Consider the following 18,993-nt stretch of genomic DNA (forward strand, 5'->3'; position numbering starts at 1 on the left):
GTTGCAGTGGGAGGATTTCAGATGGTCACTATCTGAGCTTGAGCCTGGCCTGGGAGATGAATAAAAGGCAGTGAGGAGGAGGGCCACCTCATAGGATGGAGACTCTGTGAGCCAAGGTTTGGACATGGGGACATGTAAAGCATTTGTGGGAACTGGGAACAGCCCATGAGTGGAGACAAAATTTGTCATGGAGTAGAGGGAGCCAAGAAAGCCGCAATTTCAGGGGTCCCCCCCCACATGCATAATGGGGCTCCCTGCCCTTACCATTTGGGCAGATCAAGAATGCCTGATGCCACCATCTTGCCTCCCACAGTATTGAGAGTAGTTGGGGTGGGGAGTGGTAAGAAAGTAGAGTGCACAGAATCCAGACCCCAGATGACACTTCTCTAGTATATATTAGGTAGTCCCACGTGGCGGCAACAGCTGGATGACATGCTGAAGGGCCACTGAAACGGTATTTCCCAGTGGGGACTCGTTTACCCACTCGCCAACTTATCCATCCACCTATGAATTCATCAGGCCTGTGCCTGATGCTGTCCTGGGGACCTGAGAGATGGGGTGCTCTGCCCACACTGTCTGCCTAGGCCTGATGAAGGTACCTTCAGACTGGCACCGAATGAAGCAGGGCACTGAGTGCCAGCCCACAGCAAAGGGCCTGGCAGGAATGGGTGCCTCCCCACCCTGCACGCTCTCCATTCAGTCCCCTGTAGGAACTATGTGCCACTAAGTGAGCCTTAAATACTGCTTTGTAACCTTCCGAGTTACACTGGCACCAGGCTTGAATTCTTCAGCTCTTCCAGGGAAGACATAATCAACAAAACATAGGAAGCCTGGCTTGCTGATCACAATTCTCCTCACCATCCCCACTGCAGTCTCCTGTCTAAGGATCAAAAGTGGGGTCTGCTCTATCTACCAGCAGAGGACTCATGGGATACAAGGCCAAGGATGCAGCCATGAGTGTGACACCAGGCCTGGTCCACTGCCCACCTCAAGCCCTCTGCTCGCCTCACTGCCTCTGTGAGACAAGTTCATCCCCATCTCTATCTCCCCTCACCCCTCTCCTCTCCAAGCCCTGACCAGGCTCCAGATCTTATCTGCAGGCTCTTTCCCCGCAGGGCCTCAGCTTGGCAATGGCCTTTTCTTTCTTCTTCCTTTTGCCAGAGCTCCAGCCAGCTGTCCCTTGCCACAGGCCTAGCCAGGTTCCAGCAACACCTTCTCTTCCCTTTAGGCCTAGGGGCTCTCCTGGGGCCCACCATTCCTTGTTGGCTGCCTGGTCCTCTCTGAGCACGTCATTAGCACTGGATACACCACCCTTAAAGCCCCACCACAAGCTCACATTTCACAGCCTCTCAGGCACACACTAGCTTCTCTTGCCTCTCAAAACTTTTAATCTCTACCACAGTAGAAAGAAATTGGGATTTGACCACCAGGCAAACTCTGGGATAGTTCTTCATTGTAGGAAAGTGTTCACATCATGCAAACACCTTGTTGGTGACATGTGTCCTGACCTCTACAGCCCACTGGTATTCAAAGACCAAGAAGGAGAATATCCTGTTTATTTATGGCACACACACTCTGCCAGGTGACCCCCATAATCCTGCCAGTAAGTTTACAACATCCCCATTTTATAGTGGAGGAAACCAAGGCTCAGATTCATTAAGGGATGTGCCCAAGGTCACTGAGATCATAAGAGGTGGGTGGGGGTAGAATCTAGGTTGTTCAACTCCAAAGCCTGTGACTTTTCTAACATTGGGTGGTGGCTGCAGAGGCACCGAGAGCCCCCCAGGGTCAACGGCAGTGTGGTGCCTGCACAACCTGGAACTGTCCGTGAGATGAGCCCCTCAGGAGCGGCCTGGGTTGAGTGTTGCCCTCCACATCTGCAGCATGGAGTCCCGGCGGGTCGTGTAAGGTAAATGTTTGACGCGGAACCAGTGTCTGGGAATGACATTCCCACTGGGCGTATACAGCTTCTCTCCAAGCGTGCCCAACAGACTGCGCAGGGCTAGGTTGCCCGACAGAACTTTCTCATAGAATTCCACTCCTCCCCGGGAATAGGCTGCAGATAGGGAGGCCGTGCGGCGGTCTAGCCAGGCTTCCAGGGCATGAGTGAGTGAGTCCATGGAGAAGGTGTAGGCCACAAAGCCCACTACTGCTGCCACCAGGTTGAAGGCAGCCCGTAAGTTCATGGGGCCCCTGTAGAGCCCCAGTGAATGCTTGGCACCCACACTCAGTGCCCAGGTTCCCGCCAGGCAAGCTGGGGCCGGCAGGGCTTGCAGGACGGGGGCACCACTCTCCAGGTACACCACCTCCCTGGCCAAGGCGAACTTCCGGGCTTCATGGGACAGGTTCAGAGCATCTCTCAGCCGGGCACCTGCAGGGCTTTGCCAATCCACTCTTTGCCCATGTACCACCATAGGCCGGTCAATGTTGGTCAATGGGTCACCCAGGAAGCTGGCAGGGATGCCCACCACGGCCCCTGCAGGGAGTCTTGGGAAGCCAGCACTCACAGGGTAGAAGGTGAAGGTGGTGAAGGCCTCGTAGCGATGGCCTGATGGGATGCCCATGTCCTGTAGCACCTCTCGGAAGAGTAACCGTAGCTTTGGGGAGAGCGGAGCTGGCCGGCCTCGAGACCAGTACTGGTACAGCCATTGAATCGCAGGATCTGGGAGGAGGTGGTAGGAGATTTGGGCCCCAAATAGGCCTGCACAGGAACCCACCAACAGGCCTGTCCTGCGTCTCTGCACAAATGCTGCGGCCCGCCACAGGAGACCTGCCATGAATGCTGCCACCGCTATAAACCTGGGCCAAGAAAAAGAGAAGTCAGCCAACAGTTCCCCGGGTCTGCCTGCAGACTGAACAGCCCCCAGGGCCACATCCTTTTAACTGGTGCAATACAGCACAGTGGTGAGAGCATGGGCTCTAGAGCCTGAGTTCAAATCTCAGTTCCATATCTGTGCACTGCCCTCTCCATCTGCCAAATAGGCATGTCACAATGGTCCATTGCTAGGTGGCTGTGATGAGTAAATGAATGAACACACATAAAACAATCAGTGTCTGGCACAGCAGTAGACACCCCTTATGATAATATCTACGATTATTACTTTTATTCCCATGGCTAGACAGAGCACTAAGTACTCAACTGCCTCACTTCACTATTAGGGAAGCACTATGACCACTAATTTATAGATGAAACAGTTCAACTCATTGAGTACTACTATCTGCTAGACATAGTTCTGAGAGCTTCATGTATATTATCTTACAACTGAATGCTCAGAACTCCATGACCTAATTATTACTATTGCCCCTATTTTAAAGCAGTAAAAACTGGGGCACAGACAGGTTAAGTAAGGTGGTCAAAATTCCAAACTAGTAAAGTGGCAATGTTAACGGCTGAATTGTATGCGCCCAAATTCATATATTGAAGTCCTAACTCCCAGTACCTCAGAATGTATTTAGAGATGAGGCCTCTAAAGAGGTAATTAAGTTAAAATAAGGTCATTAGGATAGGTCCTAATCCAATATGTATGGTGTCCTTATGAGGAGAGATTAGAACGAAGACACATACGGAGGAAAGACCATGAGAGGGGACACATCAGAAATCATCTACAAGACAATGAGAGAAGTCTCAAAAGAAACCAGCCTTGCTGACATCTTGATCCTGGACTTCCACTCTCTAAAATCATGAGAAAATAAATTTCTGGCACCCAGTACATGTCATGCAGCCCTAGCAGACTAATATAGCCACATTATTTGAACACAGGCTGTCAGGAGTTCACGGCAAACTTCATTAAAAAAAAAAAAAAATTGATGCTAAATTGTAAACATACAAAAGTAAACAAAATAGTACACCAACTTCAGTCATTAACAACTCATGACCAATCTTGCTTCATCTCTATTCCCACCCACATTCTCCCTCCAACTGACTTATTTTGAAACACATCACGGGCATCCCATTATTTCATCCGTAAATATTTCGGTAAAAATTCACAATTACTTAACTTTGAAGCTTACTGTCATCCTGTGAAAAGTTTAATTAGCAAATAAGTTGCTGAAAACAAGAACGGGGATACCGCTTGGCCTATTTCAATCAAAACTCTTAAAGAATGACAAACCTTGGGCCTTTTTTCCACGGTAGAAACTGATGTTAGAAAAGGAAAGGTCCTGGTCGAGGTCCCAACGCCTCAGGGCTACCAGGGCTCCAGGTCGGCCTCGGAGGCAGCGCGGCGAATTCCTTTGGCGGCTGTGCGAGAAGGGGTTCCTGTACCCTCGCAGAGATCTTCCCGTTGGGTTTCCATCCGGGCCCCGTAGGCTACGCCCGAGGCTCGAACATTCTACTGGGAAGAAACCTGGGAAGGGGGCCCGGCCCCTGGGTCCGCGCTGCAGCCCACCCCTACCCGGACGCTCACACGCTCACCTCTTCAGCAGCAGGTTGGGACGCCGCGACACGTGCGCGGGGCGGTGGCCGCAGCAAAGCACGCCGGCCGCGTTCTAGGGGAGGGGCCAGGCGCAAAGCACGCTTGTTGGAACAAAGCACGCTTTGGGGGCGGGACCGGAGCGGGGCCGGGGCGGTGCTGGGGGCGTGGCGTGGGGAGGAGGCTGCTGGCTGATCCGGCGGGTGCTAGTTGCTCCTACCCAACTGAGTGCCTTGAGCGACCCGCAAAGACCTGGCTGTGGGTTGGTCACCTTGTTTAATTCTCGAGGAGACGGCGATCCCGCGTGTGCTAGGAGGCGATCCATAGCAGAGCCTCCATTGGAGCCCATACCCACCTGACTTTTCCTGTTTGGAAGCGCTCACCGCCGGTGGTGTGTTCTGGGCTTTATTTTAATTACAAAGTCTGCTGCCTCTCCCTGCCTAACCCCCCTCCATTTCTCTCAAGTGATCGACATTATACAGTCTACAGAGCAGCGTCACATCTGTCACCTCACCTTGGCATCAGCTCTAACAGTAAGTCAGGGACGATGGGCTTGCCTGTGCACTTAGCCCAGTTCGCCACCTGTTTTTGTAAAGTTTTATTGGAGCGTAACCACAACCATTTATTTACAAGTCGTCTGTGGCAGCTTTCCCAAGAAGGGCAGCATTGAGGAGCAAGAACAAAAACAACCTGACCCAGAAAGGCTAAAATATATACTATCCAACCGTCACAGAAAAAGTCTGTGGACCCTTGAAGCAGACTATTCCCATTTTAAAGATGAAGAAACTGAGGCACTTAGCTTGAACTCGGGGCCCAGCTCACAGGCACCGAATCAGAATAGGATGACTTTGGTCCCTGTACATTTCCCACTAGGGCTCCTTCCTTCATACAAATTCATCCTAGGGGTCTTGCTAATTCTCCCAAGTGGGTTGGGCCTCTGTGTGTCTTTCTCTTCCATATGAGCTCCCAGGGAGGGGGAAAAGGTGAGGCTGCAAGAAAAGGTGAGGATGAAAGGAAACCCAGAAGTGCGTGGGCATTGGGGTGGAGCTTTGGAAGGTGAGCAGCCTGTGGATCACTGCGTCTCCTGACAAACCACAAGCTCACCCCTCTTTGCAAGGCTCCTGACCACAAAATGACCAGTTGCAGTGGGTCAGTAGGGATCATACTTGATTGCCAGCTACCCCTCTGTGTGTAGCATCCTATGAGGACACCTTGGGGTCTGCATTCCCTGTCTCAGGCTTGGAGTGGCCACTTGAGGAGTCATAGACTGGTCAGGCAGAGAGATCCTTTTTGACATTAGGGGAGAACCTGGACCTGGTATGGCTGTCCCCAGACCTGGGCCAGTGCTTCAGCTCAGAACCAGTGCTTAGGGAGACTGCAACCCAGGGAATGAGACTGTTCTTAGGAGGCAGAGGGCCCTTGGGTAAGGGATGTCACTTCCCTAGATCTCAGTTTTCTCTTCTCTAAAATGAAGATAATAATATCTGTCTCAAAGGGCCTTGTTACACTCTAATCCTAGAAGCCACTTGGGCACTCTCATTTGCACTAATTAGTGGTTCCCAACCTTTTTGGCACCAGGGACTGGTGCTATGAGAATCTAATGCCTGATAATCTGAGGTGGAGCTGAAGTGGTGATGCTAGTGCTGGGGAGTGGCTGCAAATACAGACGAAGCTTTGCCCGCTTGCCTGCTGCTCACCTCCTGCTGTGCTGCCCAGTTCCTAACAGGCCACGGAGGTACTGGTCCATGGCCCAGGGGTTGGGGACCCCTGGCATAACTGAAGGGGTGGGGGGGAATGATACTTCAGGGCACTTGCCCTTGAATAGGACTTGGGGTCTCCCTTCAATCTTGGCCTTGAAAGGCAACCTGTCTGTCACAAAGGGCTTCTGTGACCAGCTGTAAATCTGGCAATGGTGAAGAGCACAGATGCTCTTAGCCCCATGGCTAAGATTAGATTCTCACTCTACCCCTTACTAGCTGTGTGACTTTGGGTAAGTTAACCTTTCTGGACCTGGTGTTCTCATCAATAAAATCAGGATGAGAGTACCATCTACTTCTTAGAGTTATTGTAGGGAGTCAATGAATTCACAGTTTGTGCTATATAACTATAAACTATTAGTAAGATCTGTTCTGTTTCTGAGACTCCACTTTGGCTGCTCAGTTGTTCATATGTAAATGATGCTATAACATATTTTAATAAGTGACCTCAGCTAGATCTGGAATATGGTGTATTCTACAGGGCAAATGATGTGATTTCTCTAACAAATTAATGTCATGGAAAAGATGGAGGGAAAGGATACTGTTATAAATAGAAGATTTGAAAGGTATATCAGTTAAATATAGCAATATTTGGCTTTTGTGCGGATCCTGAATCAACGATTAATTTACTAACTGTAAAAAAAGACACCTTTGAGACAACAGGGGAAATATGAATATGGACTGAGTATTAGGTGATATTAATGAATTGTTTATTTTGTCAGGTAGGATGAAGCATGATGTTTATGTAAACCAAAAAGTCTTTATCAGTTAGAAATGCATGTCGAAGTATTTACAGGTACAAAGACATGATGTCTGCTATTTAGTTCCAAATATTACAGTCAAAACAAAATAACAACAACAACAACAACAACAAAAACCAGCATACATGGAACAACATTGACAAAATGTTGGTAGTTGTTGAAGCTTCATGACAAGTTCAGGGAAGTTCAGAATACTGTGTTCTACTTTATGTATATTTGGAAATTGCCATAATAAAATGTTTTGTTTAAATACGTATGTAAAAATAGGCTGACCAATTGGCCTTCATCAAATTAAAAACTTTTGGGCATTGAGAAAGTGGAAAGACAGTCCATGGAATAGTAGAAAATATTTGCAAATCACAGATATGATAAAAGCTTAGTATGTAGAATATATAAAGAACCCCTAACAACTCAACAACAAAAAGGCAAACAAGCCAATTAAAAAATGGGCAATTTGAATAGACATTTCTCCAAAGAGGATATACACATGGCCAACAAGCACAGCAAAATTACCTCAGCATCACTTGTCATTAGGAAATTCACAGTAAGATAAAACTTCACAACCGCTAGGATGGCAGTGAAAACAAAACAAACCAAACCAACAGAAAATAAGTTCAAGGGTGTGGAGAAACTGAAACTCTCATACATTATTGGTGGGAATGTAAAATGGTTCAGCCGCTGTAGAAAACCGTTTAGCAGCTCCTCATAAAGTTAAACATAGAATTACCGTATGATTAAGCAATTTCACTCTTAGAAATATACTCAAAAGAATTGAAAGCAGGTACGTAAGCAAACGTTTGTACATAAATGTTCATATAAGCATAATAACCAAAAGGTGGAAATAACCCAAATGTTCATCAACTGATGAATGGACAAATAAAATATGGCATATTCTATACAATGAAATATTTGGTCATAAAAAGGAATGAAGTGCTGATACACGCTGCAACATGGATGACCTCGAAAACATGCTAAGTGAAAGAAGCCCATCACAAAAGGCCATATATTTTTAAATTCCATTTATGTGAAATATGAAGAACAGACAAATCTATAGAGACAAAAAGCAGATTAGCAGTTTTCAAGGGGTGGGGGAGGGGTAATGAGGTGGGACTGCTAATGGGTGTGGGGTTTCTTTTAGGAGTGATGTAAATATTCTAGAATTAGATAGTAATGATACTTGCATATTATTGTGAATATACTCAAAACCACCGAATTGTACACTTTAAAATCGTTAAAATGTTGAATTTATATCAATAAAAAAAGCATGTTAAAAAAAAATAGGTCTGCCAACTACAGCATCCTGGAGGGCTATTTTTAGAGATGGGGAATGAGAACCCATGGGATAGAAAGGCTGGGCTTCGAAAAAGAAGAGTATGTGGTCATCTATATTGTGTGCTATATAAGTCATGCATCCCCACGACTTCCTCACCACTCCTTGGATGTTCATTCATTTACTCATTCAGCTCCTGCCCTGTGCCAAGGGCTGGGGATAATACATGGATAAGAAAGAGTCGCAACCCTCGGGTAGCTTCCAAGTCAAGAAATGAAAAACACAAGCAAATTTATGTAGACAAATAGTCCTCCCTCTTCCTTATAGTAGGGCCACAAATGAGGGAGTGCTAGCTCTTCCTCAAAGAGGTACCCTTGTATCTGAACTTAGGAAGACTAGTTGCAATTTGCTGGGAGGACAAGGGGGCAAGGTGGGGTGCTGTACCTGTAGAGACTGAGTCCCTTGTTTCGGGAGCTGGTGAAGTTTCTCAGTCAGATCCTTTCCTGAGTGTGGGAGTGAATAGGCCATAAAGAGCTGAGGGAGGAGCAGCCATAACAAGATAGGAAAGGCCCCAGAGACATGCCCCTTGGGTGACTTTGGGCTCAGGGGGCAGGCTCTCAGAGATGAGGCTGCACAGTCCCAAAGGCCTCCTCACAAACCTCTATTGTGAGGTTGGAGGGGGCGAGTGTCTGGTACCCTTGGCACAGTCTGCCCAGGCCTTTCTCTGTTGGCACTTTGCTGCTGCCATCTGGTGAGCCCAGGAACAGCTGAGATTTCTTGCTCCTTCTCCTCCTTGCTGGGATCCTCCTCCTTCTTTTCAGGAATGTCCTGCTCCAGGTCTGGAAGAAGCTGGCCTGACCCAAGGTAGGCCCAGATAGGCTGGTGCAAGGGCTTGTTCTTTGTTCCAAGGAGCTCCTATTGTCCCCCTGCCAACTGGCTCTTACTGGGGACAGTGCCCAGAAGTGCATCGGCCGGTTGTATACTGAGTTCACAAACATGTCCATGAGTGGTGCGCTAGGGCTGTTGGCTAGTCAGTCATCGTGGGGGTAGAACTGAAGGTGCTGGCCTTGCTTCGCTGGGGCTGACTCCTCGTTACCCATTCTTTCTCCCTCCACCTGTGGGTCTGGTCAAACTTTCAGTAAAAGTTTGCTTATTCAGTCAACACATTTATTTAATACATTTATTTACTTAGCAGCTTATTTATTCAGCAACATCAGAAAATAAGATAATTTCCAGCAGGGATAAGGCTACTAAGGAAATAAAGCTGGTACTGTAACAAGATGGAAGCTGCTATTAAATCAACACTTCATACTCCTTAAACCTGTATAATGTTATATGTCAATTATATCTCAATAAAACTGGGAGAAAAAAAAAGGAAACCCACAGTCATTGGGTCCAAGCTGGTGATTTCATGATGGGAAGATGAAGTTGCTCTTATCTGATTCCTTCCCCCCGCCCTCAGTGACATATGGAGAGTGTAGTGGGAAGGTGGTAGTGAAGGTTTGAAGAAAGCAGAAAATATGGGAAATTTCTGTTTGAAGAGGGAGAAAGAATCTACCAGGAAAATGTAATGATTATCGTACAGAATTGAGTGCCCGTTTGAGATCTGGGTCAAAAATGCAGTGTGAGACTGGTTAGTAATGTTGTGTGATTTTCTCCAACAGTGTTCGGGTACTCAGGTGCAGGGATGGGTACACGGACAGTGAACAAACCAGAGCTGGAGTTTGCGAGTTGAGTACAGAGTAGGGAGAAATGGGCAAGGGAAATGAGGGTGTTGCCAAAGAAGTGATTATGTAGTGATGGACCATGAAGTCTAAGCCAGTGAAGGGTATCGTGAAGGCCCATGGAAATGATTTATGTGCTTAACACTTAAACGGTACACACCATGTGCCCAGCACCATTTCTGTACACTTTACAAAAGGAAGAAGTGGTGAGATTATTGGCCCAGTAGAATGTAAGGATTGTTGGAATAGAGTCACCATAGTAAGCCAAGAAGAAGCATAAGGAGGTGGTAATTAGATGGGGAAATGAACACTTTGGAATGGACATTTCAGAGGCGGTGTCAATATCAGTGATGTCAAAGTCAAGAGTATGACTGTGGGAGTCAATGACTGAGGTGGGATGGAAGAGATTATTAAGAACTGAAGAGGTGTATTAATCATGTTTTTAAAAATTTTCTGTATTTTTTGATGCTTTGACAATTTAGGGTCCTTGCTAATCCAAAGAAACTGCCCTTCACAGGACCAGTTAACTTCTAGAGATAGTGAAGGACTCCCTAACCAAGTGTACCTTTATATGCAAACCAGCCAATCCAGAGCCCATACCCTCAATTGGCTCCTTATCTAACTCTCACAATCCAAGCCAATCTTTCCCCTGCCCTAATTCACCCCAGGACCAGATACTGGACAACTAGAGATTACCCCAACAGCACGGAGCCTGCCAAAATTATTCAAAATAGCCAATCATAAACTTGCTCAAACTTCCCCACCTTGCTTTGCCTCCCCCCACCCTTTTTTTTTTCTAATGGAAAACACAATAAAGGCTCTGGGCCATGTTCTCCTCTTGCTACTCTGCTTCTTGACCAACCCTGGTACTTTTCCATTGGCCCTGCATGGCATGGCATGCCCCCTCCTCTCAGGAAATGTATATAATAAATACTTCTTTAAATGGCACTGACCTTTCCATGTAGTCCCTCAGTCACCTCTATAAAATCTCAGGTACAGTCAAAACAGGAGGCTCAGTTACAAGGGGCCAAAATGTTGGCTGGATTGTCTCTGCCAATGTTGAAGTTGGCAAGGATTGTAAAAAGGGGAATGGTGAAGAATACAGGGATCCATATGCTAAAATAATTTAAGATTGAAAGATGGAGACAGAGACTGAGATAGACAGACAGACAGACAGACAGACCAGGTGAGTAAATAATAGCAGCAAGGATGGTGGCGTACTAGACCAATCTGATGAAATGCATTTCAAAGGACTGAGGTTTGTGAAGGAGAAACTTACCATGTGGAGCAATGAGGATACCTATTCTACCCTGATTTCCATGGAGCATGGGGAAGAAAATGCCTTCACTTGAGGGGGCTATGGCATCCTCAGAAAAGACAGTCAAGCTTTTGTGGAAGCAAGCAAGAGAAGAGAATGTTCAGAGAAGCAAATTGGCCGATGATGGACTAAGTCCTCTAACGGTCACAGTGAATTTTGGGGGGACTGTACAGAGAGGGTGATTGATTGAGACTAGATGAGGGGATAAACAGGAAGTAAACTCAGGGACATGCACCCTGGAAATGATGGATTCCAGGGCATCTGATGGGTTTTCTTTTACACTGTGGTAAAACATAGATAATATTTACCATCTTGACTATTTTTAAGTGTACGGTTGGTTCAGTGGTATTTAATACATTCATAATGGTTGTGCAACCATACCATCATCCATCTTTATGACTTTTCCATCTTGTAAACTCTAACTCCCTATTTCTCCTCTCCCCTCAGCCCTTGGCAACCACCATTCTACTTTCTGTCTCTATAATTTTGACTACTCTAAGTATCTTATATTAGTGGAATCATACAATTTTTGTCTTTTTTTTTGGTGACTGCCTTATTTCATTTAGCACAATATCCTCAAGGTTTATCATGTTGTAGCATTTGTCAGTATTTCCTTCCTCTTTAAGCTGAATAATATTCCATTGTATGTATATAGCACATTTTGCTTATCCACTCATTCGCTGATTGGTTTCCTTTCAAATTTTAGCTATTGTGAATAATACTCCTATGAACATGGGTATATAAATATCTCCTCAAGACCCTGCTTTCAGTTTTTTGGGGTGTATATCCAGAAGTAGAATTCTTCAATCATAAAAATTTCATTTTTAATTTTTTAAAGATTCAGTATACTGTTCTGTAGAGGCAGTACCACTTTACATTCCACCAACAGTGCACAAGTATTTCAGTTCTCCACTTCCTTGCCAATAATACTTATTTTCCCTTTTTGTTTTTGTTTGTTTGTTTGTTTTTTGTTTTTGGTAGTAGCATCCTAATGGGCATGAGGTGTTATCTTCTGGTTTTGATTTGCATTTTCCTAATGATTAGTAACATTGAACATCTTTTTATGTGCTTGCTGGCATTTGTATATCTTCTCTGGAGAAATGTTTATTCAAGTTCTCTGCCCATTTTTGAATCAAGTTCTTTGTTTTTCTGTTGCTGAATTTTAGGAGTTCTTAACATACTCTGGATATTAGTCACTTATCAAATATTAAGAAAATATACAAATGCCAGTAAGCACATACAAAGATCTTCAGTGTTACCAATCATTAGGGAAATGCCAATCAAAACCACGAGATACCACCTGCATATGAATTTTAAATGGATTTTTCTATTTCTGAAAAAAAAGGTCATTGGGATTTTGATAGGGAGTACATTGAATCTGTAGATGGCTTTGGGTCATGTTGATATCTTCAAGATATTAAGTCTACAATTCATGAATAGAAGGCAGCAGGAAAAGAAGTAGAAAGTAGAAAGAATATGAGAAGTAGAAAGAATATGAGATGGATTCATTTCATAAAAGAAGCCATAGGCCTGAGTCTACAGGAGCTGAATAGGGTTGTTGAGGGCGGAACATTGTAGACATTCATTCATAGCCAGGAGTCAGAGCTGACTCAACAGCACATGGTACACACAGTCCACAAATATGGGATGTGTTTCCATTTACATTTGTCTTTAATTTCTTGCAGCAGTGTTTGTTTTATAGTTTCCATTATACACATCTTTTACCTCTTTGGTTAATTCCTATATATTGTATTCTTTTTGTTGCTATTGTCAATTGGATAGGTTTCTTATTCATTGTTAGTATATAGCAACTGATTTTTGTAGGTTGACTTTGTACCCTCTACTTTACTGAATTCATTTATTAGCACTGACGGGTTTTGTTGTTGTTGTTGTTGAATCTTTAGGGTTTGGTTAATCATATCATCTATGAACAGATAATTTTATGTCTTTCTTTTCCATTTGGATACCTTTTATTACTTTTCCTTGCCTAATTGTTCCAGCTAGAACTTCTAGTACTATGTTAAATAGAAATGGTGACAGTAAGCATTCTTGTCTTGTTCCTGATCTTAGATGAAAAGCTTTCAGTCTTTCACCATTGAGTGTGAAGTTTGCTGTGGATTGTTCATAGATGGCTTTTACTATTTTGAGACAGTTTCCTTCTATTCTTAGTTTGTTAGTTTTTTTCATGAAGGAGTTTTGAATTTTGTTAAATGCTTTTCCTGCATCAATTGAAATAATCATGTGGTTTTATTCCCTTCATTCTGTTAATGTGGTGTATCACATTGACTGACTTTTGTATCATCCTTCCTTTGTGGGAATAAATCTCACATGGTCATGGTGTATAATCCTTTTAATGTGCTGCTGAATTTGGTTTGCTAGTATTTTGTTGAGGATTTTTGCATCAATGTTCATTGGCCTGAAGCTTAGTTTTCTTGTGGTGTCTTTTGTCTGGCTTTGGTATCAGGGTAATGCTGGCCCATAGAATGAATTAGGAGGCATTCCTTCCTCTTAGGTTTTGGGAAAAATTTGAGAAGGATTGGCATTCTTTAAATATTTGGTAGAATTCACCAGGGATTTTATTTGTTGATGATTACTGATTCAATTTCTTTACTTATTATAGGTCTATTTCGATTTTCTCTTTCTTCATAAAAAAATTTCTGAGGGGACTTTTAGACATAAAAGAAATATTTAAGAGTTACTATGTTTTAATTACTATTTGGTTGATTAAAGCAGCAAGTTTAAATATTCCATGTTTCTTAAGCCTAAAAACCTCAATTTAAAAATATTATAAATCTAGTAATTTTTGTATAAAAATAAATTTTTTTTACCTGTTCTTTTAATAACTTTCAATTAACCATGAGCTTTACAGATTGAATCTTCTTTAATCATACCACACCACTTCTGTACTTAATGGATCAAATTCCCTTAGACATTTCAAACTATACTTTCAAATTTAATTTACCTGATTCTCTTACATACCGCGCCCCAAATGAATCTTTCAACAACAAGCAAAATATTCCTAAACCTTTAAGCAACTCTCGTAAATCTGATAAAATAGAGAGAAATGTAATAGATTCTCTAACCTGTTTCAAACATCTCAAATCAAAATATACATGAAGCAATTAAATGAAACTCATTATTACAGACAACCTAACTAGCACCAACGTATCAATTCAGGTAGGTTCACTTATCCATCCTGACATTACAAATGTACTCTCCAAATCCAGGGGCCCAGAACTGTCAGCTCAGCTACTTTACGCTGAGGCGCTGTGGGTGGACGGACCTCTTGGGGGTGTTCTTGCCCAAGGACAGATGGTCCAGAAAGATCTCCAGGGTATTTCATCATAAGTTGGTGTTCATTAAGCTGAGTCGCTGTGGAGGTAATTGGACTTTCTAAGCCTGTGTCCTTTTTTTTTTAAGAGTAAAATCTGTAATTTTTTGTGGCCTGAGTTGAGCTGATGAGATTTTGCATCTCCTACCAGGATTGCACTTAATTTTTTAGCTGTTAAATTTGCAATGATGAAATTCTCATGTTGACCAAAATTTGAGTACAGTATACACATTAATTTGGCTTCATCAACGTTCCATAAACATCATTAAAAAATTGTGCATGTCTTTTTTTTTTTTTTTTTTGTAGCATGTCTCATATAGCTCTGCAGAGAACTGTTGCTTTCTTTTTAATGCCAAAATTGTCACAACTTGCTCAGCGGGAGCCCTACTCAGCTGGCTCCTTTATCCTTTAAAATTGCCCTGGATCATTTTGGAAATGTACTTTCTTTCTGGCAGAAAACAAAAACAAAAACAAAAACTGATACTCCAGGCCCATCTCAATCATCCTTGCTCCAAAATATAGAATCAGATACTTTCCATAGCTTCCTGATTTCTTTTGCTGAGGAGAATTGCATTTGAGATCAAAATTTATGTACGTAGATAAGCTCTGCTTGGTACTGGGGGTGACAGCACAGCAGACCACTTTAGAGGCAGACCCAGAAAACGTATATTTTTAAAATGTCATGGAATCATACAATTATTTTCAATTTAACTCCAACTTAACTGAATAATTAAACAAATCTCGTTCTAATGTAAAATAATTTTTTCTTGTCTTTTCTCAGATACCAGCTTCCCTTATTACCACAATAGACAACATTCTCTCACTAACTTTAACATGCCATGCTGTGTGGTGTTTTACTGACCCATGGAGATCAAATTGGATCCTGGAGCCCTTGCCTAGGCTGTGCGTTACACCCCCTTTTCACTTTTGTTATCCCATTTTCCTACCAACTATCATTGCTTAGTGTCTTTTTGCCATCAGAAGCTGGGACTTCTGGTGATGACTATAGTGTGAATAGTTTAAGTAATGTCAGCTTATTAGATATAAACGAAATGACTTTATTTTTCCAATAATTGCTACTTAGTGTATTCTTCGAACCATGTGATTTCCTGCTTACTGATAGGCTCCCTAATGATGTACTGTTCAAGGCAACAATTCATCAGTCACTATCAGTGGCTAAGACAGATTCATTTTGGTTAAGACTCAGTCTCATTGTTTTAAAGATTTGGTCCTGTGTTTCACATGAAGTGGCCCCTAGCACATCAGCACCCCACCCCACTGCAGACTGGGTTCGAGGCTCCAATGCCTTGGAGTCCAGGGTGTGGTCTGCTCTCTCTTTCAAAGCTCTTTCTCTTTCACGATTGCCCACTGGTAGTCCTCCTACTTGTGGGTCATACTGTGAATAGCTGATGTCAGTGGGAACCAAGTTTCTGTCTCCCATTAGCCTTTCTGTTCATCTAGCTTGATTTCTGGTGGTGGCAGAAGTAAATGGCACACAGAGGCAAGGTGTGATTAGTTTTGGTAAATACTCTGGACTTAGAATCTAGGGAAAGGTGGTTAAACAGTTTAGTTATAGGTCCACAGTAATTAGCTAGAAGTTATAGGATAGGCTTTGGGCATCTGGTCAGGCTTATAAATTGGAGGTGAATGTATCAGCCGGAAGCAGAGGTGAGAGCTTGGAAGGCCAGGGTGGGAGGGGGAGCAGCAGAACTATTGGTGTCCTAAGGGTGGCCAGCTTGGTGCTCCAGGCAATCAAGACCTTGAGAGTAGTCTGTCCCTAGGTTCAGCCTCAATTCAAGTCAGCTTCCGCCATCAGGGAGATTAGGCACATCAAGAAAGGCCCCACCTCGTGTGAACCACAAGCTGTTGACTGCTGGACCTGGGGCAGGGTGTGTGTGTGTGTGTGTGTATGTGTCTGTGTGTGTGTGTAAGGGCTTGAGCTGTTGGTTACTAGGGGAGTAAACATCATCTGACAACCTTCTATATATATCTCAAGGTCTTTCTTTTGCATTGTTTCTGCTAAAGTCTTTTCTCAATGGCTTTAACAAACTTCTTGGAATATCTGAAATGAAACATTTTTTTGAAGACACCTCTGTGGGAGAGTGTGTCACCAGACCCCTGTGTCCATGCCTTTGCTAAGTTCTGAGATCTGATTAGGTTCTTGGGTAGTAACAAAAAGACTTCCTTAAGCTTCTTCAAGAAAAAGAGGGTTCATGATAAAGTGGGCAATGGGGCAGCTCAGGGATGTGCATGCTCGGGTTCCATTTTGACCTGCCTTTTGTTGTCTCTTGGTACATCTTTATTTTTTGTGTTTTCCAAAGGTCATAACCTCACTCCCTCACTGCCTCCTAACTTCATTTGCTCAGGGCCCATTCCAGCTGCCCTACCCAACTTCTCTACTTCATAGCTGTCCAGGTTCTGTTCCTGTTGCTAACTTGCTCAGTCTCTTTTCACTCTCTGGCTCAGATTCCTGAGAAAAGGGATCAGCCTACCTTTTGATGCCAGGTCTGCTGCAGTCCCTGGTCTGCTTGTTGGTCAATAAGCTTTTGAGTACAGTGCTTGCTTGCTCTGATTGGATTCACCGTGAGGAGGAAGGGGAGGGGTGCCGTGGGCTCTCCACGTCACAGGTAAGTGGCTGCCCCTTTCCTTGGTGCTCCTGGAAAAAGGGGCCTTCTGTGAGATGTCCTAGGAGAGGTAGGACTCTTGCCTTTATAAACGAAACTGTTCTCTGTGACACCATCTAATGAGAGAAGGGCAAATGGCATGTGGTCTGACAGAGAAGAGGAAGGCTGCAAGGTCTAAACAGAGAACTGAGACTGACTCCTCTGTATCTTTGGAAGGGCATGAGAGACCATTGAGCCAACCAGTTCCTTCCCCTGCCTTCAGAAAGCCCACACCCCAACATTCCCCATACTTTAGCATTTACCCAAACCCATCCTCCAAAACCCTGCTGAAAGAGAGAGGCTTAGTATTCTTTAGTGCAATGTTTCATGCCCCTCACCATCTGGAAAGTTCTCTTTTGTGCGCAGATCTCAACTTAGCTGTTGGAGAATGGGAAATGGATGGTGGAGGGTGGGAAGGGGAATTGAAGAAGATGGGTGGTAGGTAAGAATTCAGCTTCACTCCTTTAACAAGTAAATACTGAGATCCTAATAATAGCTAATGTTTATTGTGCACTGTGCTGCCAGTAACATCTCATTTCACCCCACAACAATCCCATGAAGTCAATACTGTTATTTCCCCTACATAATAAAAGTCAAACAAACTGCATGAAATTACCAAATTTGCAGAGACTACACACACATTTACCAGGATGGGGCTAGACATAGTTCCCTGTGCTTCCAAATCTCTGATGTTTTATAGTCTAAATTCAGTGCCTATACTCTGTAAACATATGTCCATGGAAAGATAAATGGACATTAGACACATAGTTTTCATATTTCTTTTGTAGTCTTCTATTCAACAAACATTTATTGAGAGCCTACATTGCACCGAACATCTTGCTGGGAGTACAGAAATGAGTAAGATGTGGCTACTGCCCTTTGTGGGAAACTTACCAAACTGATTGCTTTGGGAGCCAGGACATTTACTAATTTGTATTTTTCCACATTACTTATTTTAAAGAACAAATAATTAAGTAAAATTTAAATATCATTATGTAATATCTTTATGCTTAGTGGCTCCCCAATTTATTTATTTTTTATTAAAATGATTAGGATGACATTGATTAATAGAGACCCCAAGTTTGAAAGTTTGAATAACAAGTAAAGAAATGAAAACCTGTACTATTTACATTGATTTTCATGTGGTAGAGAAAAGAGTGGATTGGGAATCAGAAAACCTGGGTTCTGCCCAAACCTGGCTCTTCTGTTGGTTTGGCAAGAACCTCTCTGGGCCTCAGTTTGCCCCACATTTAAACCATGATAGTAACAGCTACTGATAATGACGGAACTTTGCGAGGATCGTTAAGAAAATACTTCACAAACTAATAGTACTAAATAAGGAAGCAATTCCTCATAAAATGAAGCAACTGCAGTGAATTGTCCTGAGATCCTTTGGTTCAATATTTTTTGGCTTTATAGAGAGAATGATAGGATAATCTGAGTAAGTGCAAGAGGGAGGGAGCCGGCAGGTCTTCAGAAACAGTTGTCTAACCCTTAGATCCTCATCCACTCAGCCAACCCTTGATTAAATCCACAATCCCTGTGGAACCTGGCTAATTGAGCCCACAGGGAGGGAACCCCCAAACTTCACTTGGTCAGTGACTTCACTGAAGGAACTTTTTCTATGGGATTGATCACGGAAAACAATACATACACAATCTCCTTGCCTTTTTCTACCTCAAGGTGGTCTGAAAAAGAGGAAGAAAAGCATAAATGATCATCCGTATTTGGAAAGTTGCTTCGCTTCATGGTGGGAA

General features: G+C 43.6%; 2 protein-coding genes across 5 annotated transcripts in view; both read right to left on the reverse strand.

The window, feature by feature from the left end:
• Positions 1–1,526: 1,526 nt before the first annotated feature.
• TMEM177 (transmembrane protein 177) lies at positions 1,527–4,497 on the reverse strand. 3 transcript variants are annotated; one of them, XM_025039531.1, is made up of 3 exons: positions 4,415–4,497; positions 4,113–4,240; positions 1,527–2,799 (listed from the first exon to the last, which is right to left on the reverse strand). In XM_025039531.1, exon 3 carries the CDS (start codon positions 2,775–2,777, stop codon positions 1,842–1,844), a length of 936 nt encoding a protein of 311 aa, XP_024895299.1. In that variant the 5' UTR covers positions 2,778–2,799; positions 4,113–4,240; positions 4,415–4,497; the 3' UTR covers positions 1,527–1,841. The 3 variants fall into 3 exon arrangements, with proteins under 3 accessions (XP_024895299.1, XP_006921064.1, XP_024895300.1); XM_006921002.3 differs by having other exon boundaries at positions 4,113–4,495; XM_025039532.1 differs by lacking the exon at positions 4,113–4,240 and having other exon boundaries at positions 4,415–4,481.
• Positions 4,498–9,002: 4,505 nt separating this feature from the next.
• CFAP221 (cilia and flagella associated protein 221) overlaps positions 9,003–18,993 on the reverse strand; it is a 95,963-nt gene continuing 85,972 nt past the window's right edge. The window contains exon 24 of one of the 2 annotated variants that reach the window (XM_025039550.1): positions 9,003–9,323. The gene's annotated coding sequence lies outside the window, so the exon portion shown is untranslated. Of the gene's footprint in view, positions 9,333–18,993 lie in introns of both variants that reach the window. The other variant, XM_025039549.1, reaches the window with a different exon arrangement.

This window comes from Pteropus alecto, unplaced genomic scaffold, assembly GCF_000325575.1.
Source record: "Pteropus alecto unplaced genomic scaffold, ASM32557v1 scaffold3, whole genome shotgun sequence".
Taxonomy (NCBI): Eukaryota; Metazoa; Chordata; class Mammalia; order Chiroptera; family Pteropodidae; genus Pteropus; species Pteropus alecto.